The 17,946-nt window shown below is 41.0% G+C and overlaps 1 protein-coding gene across 2 annotated transcripts in view; it reads left to right on the top strand.

Annotated features, from left to right (window-relative positions):
- GRK5 (G protein-coupled receptor kinase 5) overlaps positions 1–15,446 on the top strand; it is a 252,071-nt gene extending 236,625 nt beyond the window's left edge. For both annotated transcript variants that reach the window (XM_060241527.1, XM_060241528.1), the window contains 3 exons: positions 1,043–1,180; positions 9,436–9,567; positions 10,790–15,446. In XM_060241527.1, coding sequence (XP_060097510.1) covers positions 1,043–1,180; positions 9,436–9,567; positions 10,790–10,888 — 369 coding nt within the window. In that variant the 3' untranslated portion in view covers positions 10,889–15,446. The remainder of the gene's footprint in view (positions 1–1,042; positions 1,181–9,435; positions 9,568–10,789) is intronic.
- Positions 15,447–17,946: the final 2,500 nt, after the last annotated feature.

Raw genomic sequence — 17,946 nt, 5'->3', positions numbered from 1 at the left:
CATCCTCTTTTTTGCCTTCAAAGGATTCCCCAGCAGCTGCACTTCCACGAAATGACAATGAAATTTGTCATCTCCCACAAGTCCCTTGTCAGGCTTTGGCAGCATTTCTAAGCATGACTTTATTAAGGGACACACACACACTAAGCAGCCAAAAAAAGCCTGCCGAGATTTAAAGGCACATGGTGGCTGTTGGGACAGGTCTTCCCCCTGCCACCCTCTAGCTGGCAGTGTAGAGGAGCCTGGAAAACTAGGGGGTCCCCTGCCTGGCCCTGGGGGCTGGCAAGTCTAGTATGCAAGAGCATTAAAAGCGCCCGCAATGATGCAGTAAAATATATAAAAGAAGCAAAATGTGGGCATTCCAGTACTAAGTAGGCATTGCAACAAAATGAGAAGTATATTGCCTCCTGATCTCTGTAGTCTGACGTATGGGTTATGAACCAGCATAGATGGCCACTCTGGAATAGCATCAGTTACTGGTAAGAAACCTCTTTTTATCTGAGGACATAAATTCAGAAATCTGGCTTAGGTATCCCAATGGCCACAGACAGAGTACCATAATATCCATATCTCTCTTGATGCACAAACTCAATTTAAAATCATTTTTCAAGCAATAAATGATGTCTGTGTTTTTTTTATTTCAAGCAAACACATTCAGTGGATATCCTCAGGCCCAAAAATATTTGATGCAACTCTGTTTGTGGAATAAAAATCAGACAAAACATTGGTTAGGATACTCGTTCCAAATGAGAACTGTGTGAATCAAGATATGTAAATAAGCTGACTACATAGCATTGAACACCCTCTCAAAGGAGGCAGCTTTGAATGAAATCTAATAAAAGTTGTGATTTAACCTGCAATTAGCAATTTCATCCATTATACTGATGATGAATAAACGAATGTTTTTGATTGTAACCTTACCTGTGGCATACATGCATAGCAAGACATTTAATGGAATGCAATGTTGCTGTAAAGCATTTACGCTTGTCACTTATGCTGCATATTCAGACTCTCCTACATATCCTTTTTTTCTTTGCTGGTGCAGCCTAGAGCAGTGTACTGCAAAGATGTCTTGGACATCGAACAATTTTCAACTGTCAAGGGAGTGAACCTGGACCAAACAGATGATGACTTTTATTCCAAGTTTTCCACAGGCTCTGTCTCTATTCCATGGCAAAATGAGGTAACTATTTTTTTTCACTAGTCTTCTTTAATGTCTTCTTATCAGGCTTTTAAACTTTTATAAATAGCAAACATGTACTTTGAAGTACTCTAATGGATCTCAGAGTAATTTTCTTCCCTAGACTTGGAAATGATCTCACTAAAATAGTCATGAGAGCAAGAATGTCAGCTGTTTTAATACTTAACTATTCAGGTTTAAAGGGTGTGTGCTTCAGCAGTGGCCTATTAAAATGAGGATGGATTGCTCCTTGGCGTTCTGGCTGAGATCAAGGATAAATGCTATTCATAGTATCAGTTTGTTCTTGCCAATTTAATAATGGATATACTTTCCATTTGAGAGTATTGAATTGATTTTTAGAACAAGGAGATGGTTGAGAAGCATACTTCAGTATCCATGCCTTGTGCTGCTGGTATTCCTGAAGCAGTGCATTTCCTACTCCAGATTTCTGCCCAAGAGTGCCAGTGAAAGAGTTATTGACTTGGTTTTGTTAAAAATTAAATAAATGACTCCTCCCCCCAATAAGGAATTATGTCCCTTCATAATTTTTTCAATTATAATGAGAATGTAGAAAGATCCTCCAGGTTCCTCAAGGAACTGATCCCAGCTACTTGTGAAGGAACTGAACAGGTTTTATCTACAGAGAATACAGCTTGGGCCTAAAGACCCCAAATGCAACATCTCCAACAACCATATTCACAACAAATAATACTACTTTTTTCCTGGCACCACCAGAAGGCAGATGGCTTCTCCTTCAACATTTTGCTTTTTTTTTTTTTTTACTGTTTACCACAGGAGTCCACAACCTTTCTGAGCACCTCTGGAATTTTGAAAGTGTATGATGTACCATGACAAAATACCTGTTTCAGAACCAACAACAAAATGGTTGGCACACACACTCACACTAGGGTTGCCAGCTGCAACTGGCAATCTGCCAAGATGATTTGGGAGGCAGGGACAGGTGCTCTGGTGCACAGTGTCACTTCTGCTAAGAATATCGGTGTTATATGAGGGGGTGGGGAGATGCTCAAGGACTGAACCCAAAAATGTGGTTAAGCCATAAAGTTTTAGACAAATCCTCTAGCATTGCCCATACATTATGGTGTTATCTGGGGGGGGGGGGGGGTTGATAGAAATAAAGTTGCATGCTGGCACATGTGTTTCTTCCACATACACCCGCATCCTCTCAGTGGATTGCCAATTGCAGATGGCAACCTTAGTATGTGTGTGTGGTTGACTCGACCTCTTGTGCCAATCATTGATCTTTCTCCCTTGCAGCAGCAGGGACATATCAGGAGGAAGCCAAGCATTTCTTGAATCAGGACAGGAAATAAAGGGGAGAAATGCTTGACTTGCTTATTTTGCAGATAGTTGGCACCTGGAAGAGAGAAGAGATGAGACTGGGGAGGCCACATTGCCCACTTTGGTGGGCATTTGCTTGGTCTTGGTCCCCCACTTCTATTCAATAAGGGGAAAGAGGAAAATAGGGGGGCGGGGATTTGAAAAGATATCCTGAGGTGCAAAAACATCACTTCCAACTGCATAACCAGAAGAACCATGTTGGAGGACACTCTAAGATTGCTCTGAAAGTCTGTGGTTTTAGAGCAACCAGTGACACTATGATATTTCCAGTTATGCAGTTGGAAGTGGCACTGCAGGACACCATTTGCAGAAGTCTTTGCCCCCTCCCCAGTTTGCAAGGGGTTGCCAGCCAAAGCTAGGCAACTGTAGAAGGGACTGGAAGCACAGGGTTTCACTCCCTCCCCCAGCATCTCTTCCTCCTGCTCTCTCTTTTTCTTTTTCTTTCTTTTTTTTCCTCCAGCAGCCAGCAAATTTCAACACAAGCAAGTCAAGCATTTCTCTGTTTATTCCTTGCCCCGGCTTTGATGAAAAATGCTTTGCTTCTTCCTGCTGAGCTCCAGCTGCTGCCAGGGAAGGAGAGTGAGAGAAGCTGGACACTGCGTTCCCCCAAGCAATTGATTGGTGGGGAACCACTGTCTGCCTGAACTGGCTCCTTCCACTCTCCATGGGACAGTGACAGGGGCATCTCAGCTGCCCCTACATCCCTTGTTTATCTGCCACACAGCCAATTCAGGGCCACTTTTATGTGTTCCATACTCTCCTACTATACAATTAATTGGGGCACTCTATATAAAATATATATAAAGATAAATATATATAAGATAAAATATATATGCATGCACTCTACAACACCATGCTAGAAGGAAACTTTTTTAAAATCAAAAGTCGGCAATGACAGCCCCCATAAGACCTGCATAGGAAAAGATTAGGGAATTATTTTTTGGCACCAGTGGGAGAAGGAAACACACATACACCATATAAATCACTGACCCCTGTTTGCATCATTATGCATCTCTTTGACTTGACACCAAGGTTAGTAAATACATCATCTACATGATCTATGAAACTAAGGGGGAACCCTGCACAGCCGTCTTTAATTCCATCCCTCCTTCCAGTGCTCCTTCAGTTCTTGCACTCTCTTTCTGTACTCTAGGTCTCCAGGCAACCTCTGTGGTGGAGAACAGCTTGCAAGCTAGGCTTGCCAATCCCCAGGTCCCAGCAGGGGTTCTTCCACTTTCCCAGGCTCCTTCCCGCCCCCAGTCAGCTGGCCGGCGGGGGGAAGCCCCGCCCCCAGAGGACCATGTGCCTTTGGAGGCTTCAGTCTCCGATTGAAAGGCTTCCTCTTGGGATGGTGTGTCTGTGTTACGTTGAAGAAGTTGGCAGCAACTCGTGAGTAGAGATGCCAATCCGTCACTTCAGAGTCGCCAGAAACGGGGTGGGGGGGAAGAAAACGTCTGCTGAGCACTTCATTACTCCCTATGTGGAGATCGATTCTCATAGGGTATAATGGGGCATTGATCTGGAGGTTTTTGAGGTAGAGGCACCAAATTTTCAGCATAGTATCTAGTGCCTCTCCCCAAAGTACCCCCCAAGTTTCAAAATGATTAGACCAGGAGGTCCAATTCTATGAGCCCCAAAAGAAGGTGCCCCTATCCTTCATTATTTCCTATGGAAGGAAGACATTTAAAAAGGTGTGTGCTGTCCCTTTAAATGTGATGGCAAGAACTCCCTTGGAGTTCAATTATGCTTGTCACACTCTTGTTTCTGGTTACGCCCCCAATGTCTCCTGGCTCCACCCCCAAAGTCCCCAGATATTTCTTGAATTGGACTTGGCAACCCTATTGCAAGCTTGCCTATTTCCCCCCTCCTTCCTTGCTTCACATGCAGCAGAAATAGTCACCTACCTACTATACAATTAATTGGGGCACTCTGCCACCTATGCCAGGCTCCCTTTGGAGTGGGTACTGCAGGCACCAAGGCACCTGTAGGTAATGCACTGAGGAACACTGCTTTGCCACATTTTTTGCTTAGCCTGAGATTTCAAGTTTAGTCATCTCAAAGAATGCATAATCTTTTAATGAAGGGCAACTTTCTCTTGCACACAAACATGCCTAATTTTTAACTGGCAAGACCTAGCTAATGTTGATGGCTGTGATTGGGAAGGAACATTTCCTAAGACCATAATATCTGAATACTTGTTTATCTTTCCCTCTTATCAGCATCAGCCAGTTAACTCATTGCATAACCTAGGGTATGCTCCCTGATTTGCTCCTATAGTTATCTCCTCACTCATGATAGGCAACAAGTGCCTGCCAAACCTGTTTCCAAACTTGCATGAAACTACTGATGATATTTTTCAAAGGCCAACATATAGACAAAGAGTGTAGTATGAATACTGAGACATAACAAGTAGAAAAAAATGCCAGAGGAAAAAAGGGCAATAGGTAAGTTGGAAAGACTCCAATGTCTGCAAGGCCACCTTTTAAGGCTCTGAGGTAAAATATGGAGCATACATCATGAGACACGAGCAGCGTGAGCTTGAGGCATCTGTGTTGCTCTTGCTTATTGACTGTAGCACATTATAATTTAGATTATATAAACTAGTTTTAATTTTTAAAAACCTACCTCATGGCTATTGATGATCTGACATTCAAATCTTTTCAAGATATGATTTAGTTTTCCAGATGTGGTGTTCAGATGACCCTCTTTTGTGAATGAGCCCATCCTTATGTTGGCATTGGGTGCTGTATCCTCCTCCTGTTGCACTCCCTAGAAGTATTTGAGCAAGTTTTCCAAAGCCTTTTGGAATGATTGTCGCACCCCTGATTTATTGAATATGTTTGTCTTTGAACCAATTTAAGTTTGAACATAGAAGTTGAACATTTTTCTTTTACAGTAAGGTTTTTCTTTTACTGTTGCTGAGTGGGGATTTGAACCTGGGTCTCCCGGATCCCAGTCCAACACTAAGTCATATTTGGTACAGAAATTTGATGTAGTATTTCTTTGTCAGAAACATTTGGGGGAGGAGGGAGCAGAATATGGCTGTTATGCATAGGAGAAGCTGTTTTAGCCAAGGTGAATGAGGACACCATCTTTCTCAGAGAGCCACACAATTTATCCAGCTGTTTGTATATGTCATTACATGATACACTGAATTACTGAAGAATTTGGTCTGGATGAAGTACAATTTTAAAAGGTCCAGAATATGAGCTGCTGTTAGCATTTGCTTTTACACACATCACATCCAATATCATTATAAGGTTTATTGGCCCTTTACTGAAAAATAGTGACAGCTTCAAGATAGCAATTTTATTATAAATTATATTAGATCATTTCCACCCATTGAGGTTAGTTCAGGATTCAACTATGAGCACTTGTGCTTAAAACAAACCCTCCATTCCATCACTTGGGAACATGTTGGCAAATTATTTCTGCATTTTACTGACTTGTTAGTATGCTGGCAGAGTATCACAGGAGCCAATAAACCCAGCAAGATAGTGGAGCAGGCTGCCTTATACTTTAAAACAATGTGACTTTTTGTAAGCAGACAACTATTGTTGGCTTCCCAGCCATCATATAGTTTTCCCATGGTTCTTTCTCTAAAGAAACTGTTTGTGGGAATTTTCCTGATTCTAGACTGGCATGATTTCAGTCATGTACATCCCAGTGCAATCAGAATAGAGTTGTAGTATGAGAAATTTCACATAGAATCAAATGTCTGGAAAGGTCCTTTGAGATAATGTATTGTACACCCTGACTATCCGTAAGGTATGCAATAGATGAATGTTGTCAACTTCTAAACCAGTTTTTCATCTGTTGCAATGACAAAGAGAATACAGGAATGCAAGAGATCCTTGCGCAGTGTAGTTTATCTGAATGATGCCTATATTCCACTATGGTCCTTTGTTCTTCTTAAACAACTGTCATTTCCTGGCCTGCTCCACTGTCAGGTTTCAGCTTGTTTTTTCTGCACTACCTGGATTTAGGGATGCATTCTTCTGAAGCAAATACTCCTGTCTTCTGTTCCCCAAAGAGTTCATTTAAAAGAAACCCAACTAGTCAAGCTTCTGTTGTGAGGCAAAATCACTTTGTCTCCACATATTAGCTCTGAATAATTATTTATTTATTTATTTATTTGATTTGATTTATATCCAACCCTACCCCACCAAAGCGGGCTCAGGGCGGCTCACAGCATAAAAGTTCTAACAATAAAATTCAGAATTAAAATACAATAGCAATTTACATAATTAAAAAATTAATAACAATACATCAATCCAACAGTGTGCTATCTATAGACTTCCTTCAGTATTTTGGTGCCGGTCAGTTATAAGCCAACCGGAAGAGGACTGTCTTACAGGCCCTGCGGAACTGTCCAATATCCCGCAGGGCCCTGACCTCTTCCGGTAACTGGTTCCACCAGCAAGGGGCTGTGATTGAGAAGGCCCTGTCCCTAGTTGACTTCAAGCGGGCCTCCTTTGGCCCGGGGATTACAAGCAGATTTTGAGAGCCAGATCGCAGTACTCTCTGGGGGACATATGGGAAGAGACGGTCCCTAAGGTAGGCAGGTCCTAGGCCATATAGGGCTTTAAAGGTAATAACCAGCACCTTGTACCGGACTCGGTATATTATTGGCAGCCAGTGCAGTCCCCGGAGGCCCGGCTGAATGTGCTCCCGTCTAGGGAGCCCTATTAACAGCCAAGTGGCGGCGTTCTGCACTAGCTGCAACTTCCAGGTTCAGCACAGGGGCAGCCCCATGTAGAGGGCATTACAGTAATCCAACCTTGAGGTGACCATTGCATGGATCACTGTTGCCAGATCATCCTGCTCCAGGAAGGGAGCCAACTGCCTCACCCGCCTAAGATGAAAAAATGCGGACTTAGCAGTGGCTGCTACCTGGGCCTCCATAGTTAAGGCAGGCTCAAGTAGTACCCCCAAGCTCTTGACCCTGTGCACCATTGTCAGTGGCACACCATCAAGAGCTGGAAGGGGAATTTCCCCTCCCAGACCACCGCGACCCAAGCAAAGGACCTCTGTCTTCGCTGGATTTAGTTTCAACCTACTCAGCCTGAGCCATCTAGCCACGGCTTGTAATGCCCGGTCAAAGTTTTCTGGGACACAGTCAGGCCGGCCGTCCATGAATAGATAGAGCTGGGTGTCATCAGCGTACTGGTGGCAACCCAGCCCATACCTCCAGGCAACCTGGGCAAGGGGGCACATATAGATGTTAAACAACATTGGGGAAAGAACTGCCCCCTGAGGCACCCCACAATCAAGCGTGTGCCTCTGGGACAACTCACCCCCAATTGCTACCCTTTGTCCCCGACCATCAAGGAACAAGGAGAGCCATTGTAAGGCCAACCCCTGAATCCCTGCGTAATCCAGACTTCAGCATTACAGAGAAGAAAAACAAACTAAATCCCAAAATCAATAGCCAATTTGATCTAGGGGCAAATTCCTTTCCAGCCTCAAATATGACAGGCTGTGAGTAAAAAACATTTAAAGGACATTTTGTTGGAACGCAGATTCATACCATCCAGCAATCCTTTCTTATTGCACAGGGGTGGCCAAACATGCTTAATGTAAGGGCCACACAGAATAAAAGTTAGGTGTTTGAGAGCCACAAGACATGAACAGTTATTGCATACACACACATCTTTAGTAAAACTCTTAATACTTTCTTTGCACAGAAAGATAAAATATATATGTATGCACTCTACAACATCACCATGCTAAAAGGAGACTTTTTTAAAATCAAAAGGTGGCATGACAGCCCTCGTAAGACCAGCATAGGGAAAGATTAGGGAATTATTTTTTGGCACCAGTGGGAAAAGGAAACACACATATACCAAATAAATCACTGACCACTGTTTGCATCATTATACATCTCTCTTTGCCTTGACACCAAGGTTAGTAAATACATCATCTACAGTGCTCCTTCAGTTCTTGCACTCTCTTTCCATACTCTAGGTCTCCAGGCAACCTCTGTGGTGGAGAACAGCTTGCAAGCTTGCCTATTTCCCCCTCCTTCCCCGCTTCACATGCAGCAGAAATAGTCACCTACCTATGGGTCAGCGCTCAGAGGTCCTGATGCTAAGCACACTTACTTGAGAGTAAGCCTGCATTAAGTTCTTCCTTGACCTCTGGGAGCCACACAATATGTGTGAAAGAGCCACATGTGGCTCCCGAGCTGCAGTTTGGCCTCTTCTGTTATAGCAGCCATGCAACTTGAAGGGTAGTAAGTAGTTTTCAACATCAGATCAGCTGATAGTTGTCAAATCAAAGTCTGCTTACGACCAAGGTGTTTGCTGGACTTCCTGTTGTTAGATGGGGAGCTGTATGTTCTCCCATTTATCCTCCAGGAACCAAACCCCTGCTTCTTGTCTAGCTAAACATTTATTTAATTAGACAATAATGTGTTTAGAAAATGTAACCATGATGTACACTGATCGGTTCCTTACAGCCAGATTTTATGCATGCTTAATCAGAAGTAAATCTCAGTAAGTTCAGTTGACTTACTGTCAAATTCCACATAGAATTGTAGCCTAAGGTACAAAGAAGGGAAGATCACAACCTGCCTTAAATAGTAACCTCCATCCAACAGTCACAGTAAAATGACTACTGATTGTATTCAGATCAGTGGCGAGTAACTATGTCATCTTCACTAGCTGACTGATGTATCATTACCCTATTTAAGCCATGCATACCTTGGAGATGGGATCCACATTTTCAGTGCTATCCCAAGAATACTTCCCTTGGAGTAAGCCCCACTGAAGAGACCTGAGTAGAATTCTGAGTAGACCTGCTTAGGATTGTTCTCATTGCCTACTACGGTAAGGACTGAAGGTTCTGGGCCACTACAACCTATTAACTGGTTCATTTTTTTCCTGTTTTACTAGATGATAGAAACAGAGTGTTTTAAAGAACTGAATATATTTGGACCAAATGGTACTATTTCACCAGATCTTAACAGAAACTACCCACCAGAACCACCTAAGAAAGGATTGCTCCATAGAATATTTAAACGCCAGGTGAGCACCTCCATTTGTTCATGGTAAGATCCATTATAAATGCAATTTTTTTGTATCATATGAGGGTTACCTACAGGGTATCCACAGTTAACCACAGGGCTCAATTTCTAATATTGAATCAGACACATAATATTGAATCAGACACAATTCTAAATGCTTCAGTAGTACCTTTTTTCGCAGAAGGACTTGCAGTTATCGCTGATGAATATTTTACGAAAGAGCAGTTTAGTAAGTTTGGTGTCTAGTTGCAGTCTCTCTTTTGTGGAATTTTGGAGGGCATGCATTTCTTACATCAGACATAAGAATTAAAGTTCTAAATGTCATTAATTTTAGATGTATTTTCCCATAAATATAAGCTTATACATTTTCTTTTCAAATATCAACTAATAAGCTCTTGAACTTCATCAGCTGACTAGAAGTGACAGGTTTCCACTTGATGGAATATCTATAACCTGCTTGTAATGCAAAATCTTTTACTCTAGAAGTAATTACTCTTTTGAACTACAGAAGGTGTCCTACTTTTACTTCATTGTGGGTCAAGGTTATGTGTATAAAGCACATCTATCAAAATGATCAAGAGATGGAGAATGTCTTCCTCATTTTAAGCAAATATCCCTGTTCTATAATGAAGCAGAGCATCAGGACTCCCACTAACGATATGGTACTTAAACCTGTTCAGACAGTTCAAACACATATCTGGCTAGCAGGAATGTCCCAGTAGAAGAACCTAGAGATAAGAGAGGCATTCAGATTGAAGTGAGATTAAACTATGATCATTATATACAGCTGTGAGATTTATCCTATGATGTAACTCTAAGGAGTTTAGTAGTGAGGCAAGACATGGGACAGGCAATTTCAAGGTGTTCAGCTGGAAGGGGGAAAGAGAAGTAATAGTCAAGACAGGGGTATTATGACATCTTTCATTGCAGTACAGACTAGGGAGTTATGTTGTTTACTTGTTTAGGTTTACATCCAAGACCATATCATGGGCTTAGAGCACATAACAAAGGAATAAATTCAGTACACAGAATTATATTTTAATAACATTCACCCAGGTTCCTTTCTCCCCACCCCAGGTTTGCAGAGACATCTCCTCTTTCTGTAACCAGCCCCATTGTGTGGACCTTTTGATCCACATTCTGGAAGAAGTTCAGAATTAGGTATATAGATGTGGAATATTATGGAAATCTAATTTTTCAAAAAAATATTTTAATTCTTTTAGCACCAGAACAATTCCAAGAGTTCTCCGAATTCAAAGGCCAGTTTAAATCATCATATAAATTCCAACCATGTAAGTTCAAATTCCACTGGAAGCAGCTAGTTCTACCTGGGTTTTTTTTGTGAACCTTCACGTCACATCCTTCCACTATACCATATGGAGCTTCAAGAATGAGACAGCATCCTTCGTTGAGCTAGAAGATCAACAGTCTCCTACTGTGGGAGAAATTTCCCTCTGTTCCTTCCAGTGGAGCCTCCCATTTAAGAAGAAATTTTCTCTCAGGTCTGTTTTGGAGGTAGCACTTGAAGTCTTGGGACTCAACGTTGTCTCTGTAGAACATTGCAATAGAAGCCAGAGTATGACAACTTGCACGTATTTAAAATAGCATCATACCTAGAACTGAATTTTGTCCTTATTATTTTTAAAGGAAAGGTTTTGTAAATTTCTCTATTGTCTCAGTTTACATTTTGTACATTTGTATTTAAATGAAAGTCGGACTTGGGGATGTATATTTTCTGAGCAGCAGCTTGTAAAGCCATGTGTTTTAAGACTTTTTTTAAAAAAGAGAAAAAGGTGACTCAAGACTTCCATATCCTCAAAATTAGATTTGTTTTTCCAAATGTAGAAAATTATTCATGTTTCACTTTTCCACATTGGCTCTGTTGACATGAATTTTTTATGGTATACTTAATTTTTCCCATTTGTCTATTTGGTTTACAGCAACACTGCAGACAAGTGTCTTCCCTTTGTTTCATTAAAATCCTTGATTTTAAATGCCGTCAAGTTTCACCGTCTCCCAGGACAATAAACTCTGTCTGAGGTTCATGACATCATGGGACCAATGGTGTTGATATTTGCACTTTTTTGTAGTTAGTCTGTCTTGTTCCTACAAAATTAACCCTTCCCTCTCTGTTGCCCATGTTTATATTGTTATTGCTAAGGTGGTGAAGAAAAAAATGCTTATGATTGCAAGCGCAGAAAACTGGTAGGCCTCTGTTCTTCACTTGTGAAGCTTGATCTTTGCTGCTCCTTTCAGAAAGATGTCAAGAGACTGGATTCATAGTTTAATCTCTGGAGCTTGAATTTCAACTTTATTTTGGGTTTGCAAAGTCATTTGGAGGGATGTTGGATATATTTGCATGTGTTGAAATCCTAATTTGACTCCTGGGTTCCCATTGCACTTATTTACAGTTCATGATGTTCCCTATCCACTCACTGCAAATTGAGGCAAGATCAGGATGTAAATGGTTGTTGTTGTGATCCTCAGTCTCAAAGTTGCTCCGCATCATATCTGCTATTGCAGTTGCAACTTCTTCTGCTTCTATGGTAAATAAGTGGCAGAAGAACTGTATGGTAAATACAGTTGCAGAACTGTAATACTCAGTTCTTAATTGAAGCTTCCTCACATACAGTATTTCTATCCCATTTTCATTTTGCCAGGAAGTTCCAGAGCTGGGGAGCATATCTGTATTTTGCATCCTTGCCAAATGTTTTGAAAAATTACCTTTAAGCATTATGATGGCTTTTGAGAAATTAAGCACCTCATGCCACTCTTGCTGGTGAATGAAGTGTGACTAAATTACGTGGATTCTCTTTCCTCTGATGAGATGACTAAAACTTTTAACATTAGCATAAGATACTGAAGAATTAATAACATGCTTATGTGGGCAGTCATAAATAATGTTGGTCTCTTGAATAAGGTTGAAGAGAGGAATATCCATTTTTGTAACTGTCTTATGAATGAACGTCCATGAATGGATGAATATCTGTTAAGCATTAAAGGATATCTTTTTATTACACATTTCTGGAAAAGCTCTAAGTGCTATGATATGTAGTTGCATCTGTCCCGATAACATTGCGTATGATTCCCTGTGAATGGAAGCCAATGATTTGATATACAGATGCATAAATGTGTACGTTAATAATGGACAGGACATGCCTACAGTGGGAAAAAGAATTCATCACATGGATGTCATTTTCATTGCCAGCCCCATGTCTTTCAAAATGCCTTGTCTATAGTTGGATAGTAAAATTCCTCTCAGTAGACTCAATCTATGTCCTTCAAGATATTTTTAAGAATTGGATTCTTTTTCCACAGAAATGCTGTTGTGCCATTTTTGATATTTCAGAGCCAGATCTAATTTGTTTTCTTTTATTATCCTGATTACATATTTCATAGCCATCTTGGCTATCAACTTTGCATGAAGAATGCCACAGGTTCAGTCCTTTGCTCTCCGGCTTTAAGAGCATTTCAGTTAACAGGTGTTCAGAAAGGTCTTTCTCTACCTGAAACACTGAAGAGGTTCTCTCAGTTACTATAAGCAACATTGGATTAGCAGGGCCAGCCATTGTATTCAGTATAAGATAGTTTCATACATTTTATGTGCAGGAGGGATGCATTGATTATCACTTCAGACATGTGATCCAAATCAAGTGTATTGTGTTTGTGCAAGAGGTCTTCAGGAAAAAACAAGTTATTCTAATTGGCTTGTCATCCCCAAATTCCATTTGTCGATTATTTGCAAGCATTATAGCTTCAGTTGATACAAATGGGTACATATCAATTTAAGATGTTGATTCATGAAATTGAAACAGTGAAAGAAAAGGGAAGGGATTCCTTGCAACAATGGACATTTACAGGGCCTCCTAGTTAGGGAAACTGTCATTCACACCCAAAAATAGACCAAACCATGACTTCTTTACTTCATCCACCTTGTTGGTCTTTCCTCTGCTGTATCCTGTTTCTTTGATGCTTCTTGGAGTTGACAAGAAGAGGACCTGAAGGTTTCCATAACTGACCTACTTGATGCAGAGCCCTTTCTTAAGGACAATCCAGAAGGTGTGAGTCTTCCTTGATCTTGTCCACTGTTCTTTCACCAATGCTTGCAAGTATTTTTTTTCAGAAGTAACAATGACAGCTACAGCAATAAGAACACAACTCAGTACCATTGCATAGAATATATTAATTTTTTAAACAAAGAACTAAAGGAAGAATCTCACACACTACAAGACTTTTAAACTGGAAACCTGGTATTCTCCCTCTGCAAAAAAATCATGAGTATCAGATTTATTGTGTGCTCCTCATTTATATAATGAGTCCTGGGAGTCTGAGCTGCCCTTCTCACATGACTTTCAGTTCTCTCTGTCCTTAATCAAATCAGTTGTTTTGTGATTGTCCAGTGTTGCCTCTTCTTGGAGATAAAAATTATAATTGCATGGAAGCTGCCTGATGAAAAAAATGTGGAATTCAGTGGGACTAAGCTGTCCTTTGGGAAGCTGATGCAAAACCTGTATGAATTAAATCAAATAGTTATCACTGTTGTGTCTTTTTGTTATCTGGCTGAGGTAGTCCAATCCTGCATCCTCAGTGAGTTACCTCATGAAGAAAGGATGGAGCTTTATATTTCACGGTTCCTGCAGAGGTGCTATAATGTATGTTCAAGTGTTGCTGGAGTGTAGCAGCAGTAACTCTGTAAGCCTTTTGCCTTGTTAATATTAAAATTCATCAGTATGGGGAAAAGAGTGAAAATGGCATCCACACATACTTATTCTAATTGCAGTGGTGAATAATTGTATGGCTGCCCTTGCACCAAGGAACAGACTGTTGTGTGTGCAGCATTCTCCCCCCATCCTCAGTTTAACACACAGTCAGCATTATTGTGCATGTTTTCGAGTAGGGGAGGATGGAAACAGGTGATGAGTCCCCCCCTTTCATCATCATGAATGTTCTCCAGCAACAAGAAAACAGGAATCCAGTGGCTTAGTCATAGACTACCAAAATTTATTCTAGCAGAAGCTTTAATGAGTCAAAGCTCACACTACACACATGTATTTAAAACAGGATGATGCTTGATTGTTGAACCTTAGGAATACACCGGCAAATCTAGTGCCATATATTTAAAATTAAAGAATATCAAAATAATTCCAGATTCTCTGTTATTAAACAATAGCAAAAAATGTTGCCGGAAAGAAAGAGCAAGTCTTTTCATTTCTGTTCTTGGTCACCACAGCTGGACATTCTTATAGATCCTTACATAAGGATGTAATGAATAAAACTTCACAGTTGCATTTTCTAACTTTTATGACCCCATAATGTAGTTGACCATAGCTGATTATTGATTAAACTGGTAGACAAATATCCACTTTAAGACTAGCCTTTGTCACTGTCTTTTTAAAAATCCCATCTGCTAATCACATAATTACATCATGGACTCTGTTCAAAACACATATTCAAAAGTCAATGCTTTCAAAACTTCTTATACCATAGTCTCTGTAAAAGAAACAGGTACTTCTATAATAATTTTTTCATAATCAAATTATACATTTATAATAAATGGAACCAAACATTCTCAACTAGAAAAATTAGTGGCTGTTGGTATTGTAAATTAATGATATTAATGATAATAACAATAATAATAGAATCCAAAGGGTTTTTCATTTTGTTTTGATTTTCAGGGAGTTTCTTACATTGTAGAATGAATTGTTTTTATTTTGAGGTTGTTACAATAATTGCTTCTGTATTTTCTGGCTGCTTGAATTCTTCATACCTGTCTAATAATATTGCAGTGCTGCTGTATCTAGATCAAACCACTGTTTTGTTTTCCAATTTGTTTTGGGATTTTTTTTTTTTTAGAAAAATAAATTCCTTTATTTAAGTATATGCAAAGTTTCATTCTGCTCAATTTCTCCTAGCAGTTCTTTTGCCTGTTATGCATTCATAAACTGAGCTTTTCACAGAGAAACCAGTGAAAAAATGTGCTGTGAAGTCAACAGACACAATCTAGCCTACAAAAGTCACGTTTCGTTTCTGTTGAGTTCAGGGAAAGAGTGATTGTATATCTCCAATGATATCAGCTGGATTTAATTCTTGTGTTGTTTGCTTGAATCATGTCTACAGGCAGCAAAAGGTAACCAAACTCATTGTGACTTCAGGGATCTGCAACTGGATCTTCTGATGTGTAATTTTGCACACATGTACATACCCCAGCTGCTTTTTCCCCAATCAAAACAGGCTTCCCATAGACTATTTTTTTGGTCCTTTTCGGGAAATAACAGAGGTACTATTTTTCTTCTCTTTTTTCTCTGCCAGGGCTAATGTTATTACTTCAAGCACCAGTGTATGGCATGCAGGGCACAGAGTTTAACTCTTCTGTGTACTTGCTCCTTTCTTTCTTTACACAGGAATTCCACTAGACAAATTAGGCATTTACCTAGGGCGCTGGGCTGGGGGGGCACTGAATTGGGTGTCCCCCCCCCTCGGTGCCCTAAGCAAATGCACTGATTGCACAGCAACCACCTGGCTTCACTTAGCCTCCCTTCCGCTTGGAAGAGAGGCAGAGTGAAGTCAGTAGTTATGCGCCAGCATGCTGGCTTTGCTTCCCTTCCAATCGGGATGGATTCAGGGTGAAGCCAGGTGGCTGGCTGGCTTGCGCGTCTTCACCTCTCTTCCTGGGTGCACTCCCTGCCCTGCTTCGCCATGCAGTCAGGCACAGCGCTGCGGAGGAGCATGGTGAGCAGCTGTCTGCCTAGGGTGCTGCATGCCCTAGGACTGGCCCTGTTTTCCCTTATGGGGATTAACAACAGTGGAATGGAAAGATTTGTTTCAGGGAAAAGATGCTATGTTGGTCTGAAGCAACAGAACAAAGTTTGAGTCCCATGGCACCTTTAAAACCAACAAAGTTTAATTGTGGACATAAGCGTTCATATGCATGTACACAAAATCTTATACCCAGAATTAAACTTGGTTGGCCTTAAATGTGTCACTGAACACAAATTATTATGTCAGCATAGCTACAAGTAGCAAGGCAGAAAGCAGCAGCTTTTAAACTCTGAGCCACCATCAAATTTACAGTGGAATTCCATTTCCTACTTCACCTGTCAGATATTATCATTACACAATGGCAATGGTTAGCAACACATTCTGCTTGCTTGATTCTCCAATTATTTGCAGCTGTATTTGACATCTAATACTTGATATATGAAAGTTGATGTGTAATAGTGCTTAGTGCTTGATAGTGTTGATGGTTTACTATTCCATATTCCATGTTCAGTATCTACCAACCAACTTCTGCACATTAGAATCATAGAGTTGGAAGGGATCCCCAGGGTCATCTAGTCCAACCCCCTGTACAATGCAGGGAACTCACAAATACCTCCCCCCTTGAATTGTATATTCTGTTATTTGGTTATACTGCGTATTTTGTTATGCTGTGTTGTGCTGCTTGATGGGTCTCTGACCATATTAAACAGACTACCACCCCTAAACTCACAGGATCAGCATTGCTGTTAGATGGCCATCTAGCTTCTGTTTCAAAACCTCCAAGGAAGGAGAGCCCACCACCTCCCGAGGAAGCCTGTTCCACTGACGAATTGCTCTGTCAGACAGTTCTTCCTAATGTTGAGCCGGAAACTTTTCTAATTTAATTTTAACCTGTTGGTTCCAGTCCAACCTTCTGGGGCAACAAAAAACAACTTCGCATCATCCTCTATATGACAGCCCTTCAAGTACTTGAAGATGGTGATCATATCACCTCTCAGCTGCCTCCTCTCCAGGCTAAACATGCCCAGCTCCTTCAACCTTTCTTCATAGGACTTGGTCTCCAGACAGCTCACCATCTCCATCGCCCTCCTCTGGACCTGTTCCAGCTTGTCTATATCCATCTTAAAATGTGGTGCTCGAAACTGAATACAGTACTCTAGGGTCGTTTTCGCACTTAGCGTTTGCTCCCCTTATTCCGCGGCGCAATTATGTCCGGATCATTTTCCTCGTTTTCGCACATTGCCTCTTTAGTGGAGTCGCTTTCCATAAAGCCCCGGCTCAAATCGTTTTCGCACTAGCATCGACTTGAGTTCGATGCCCTGTCAATCATTTTTTTTTAAGCGCAAGTCTGGTTGCGTAACTACGTAACAACGAGCAGTCACAGCTGTTCTTTCCCCTTCTTTTCGTGGACAAACCGCATCACGTGTGCCGCTTCTGCTTATGGATTGGCTGCAGCTGTAGCATCCTCCACAGCCCTTTATGTATTAACAGAAGCATTCACAGTGGAGAATCTGGATAACTGATTAATGCATATGCAAGGAGTCTCACTTCCATGAGAAGCCTCCCAGCACTAGATTCCCCCCCCCAACACAAATTCCGGAGTTGCGAAATATCGCAATAA

The sequence above is a fragment of the Heteronotia binoei genome, chromosome 6 (genome assembly GCF_032191835.1).
Source record: "Heteronotia binoei isolate CCM8104 ecotype False Entrance Well chromosome 6, APGP_CSIRO_Hbin_v1, whole genome shotgun sequence".
Classification (NCBI taxonomy): Eukaryota; Metazoa; Chordata; class Lepidosauria; order Squamata; family Gekkonidae; genus Heteronotia; species Heteronotia binoei.
The sequence above is the reverse complement of the archived record's forward strand: the minus strand, read 5'-3'. Positions and strand labels throughout refer to the sequence as shown.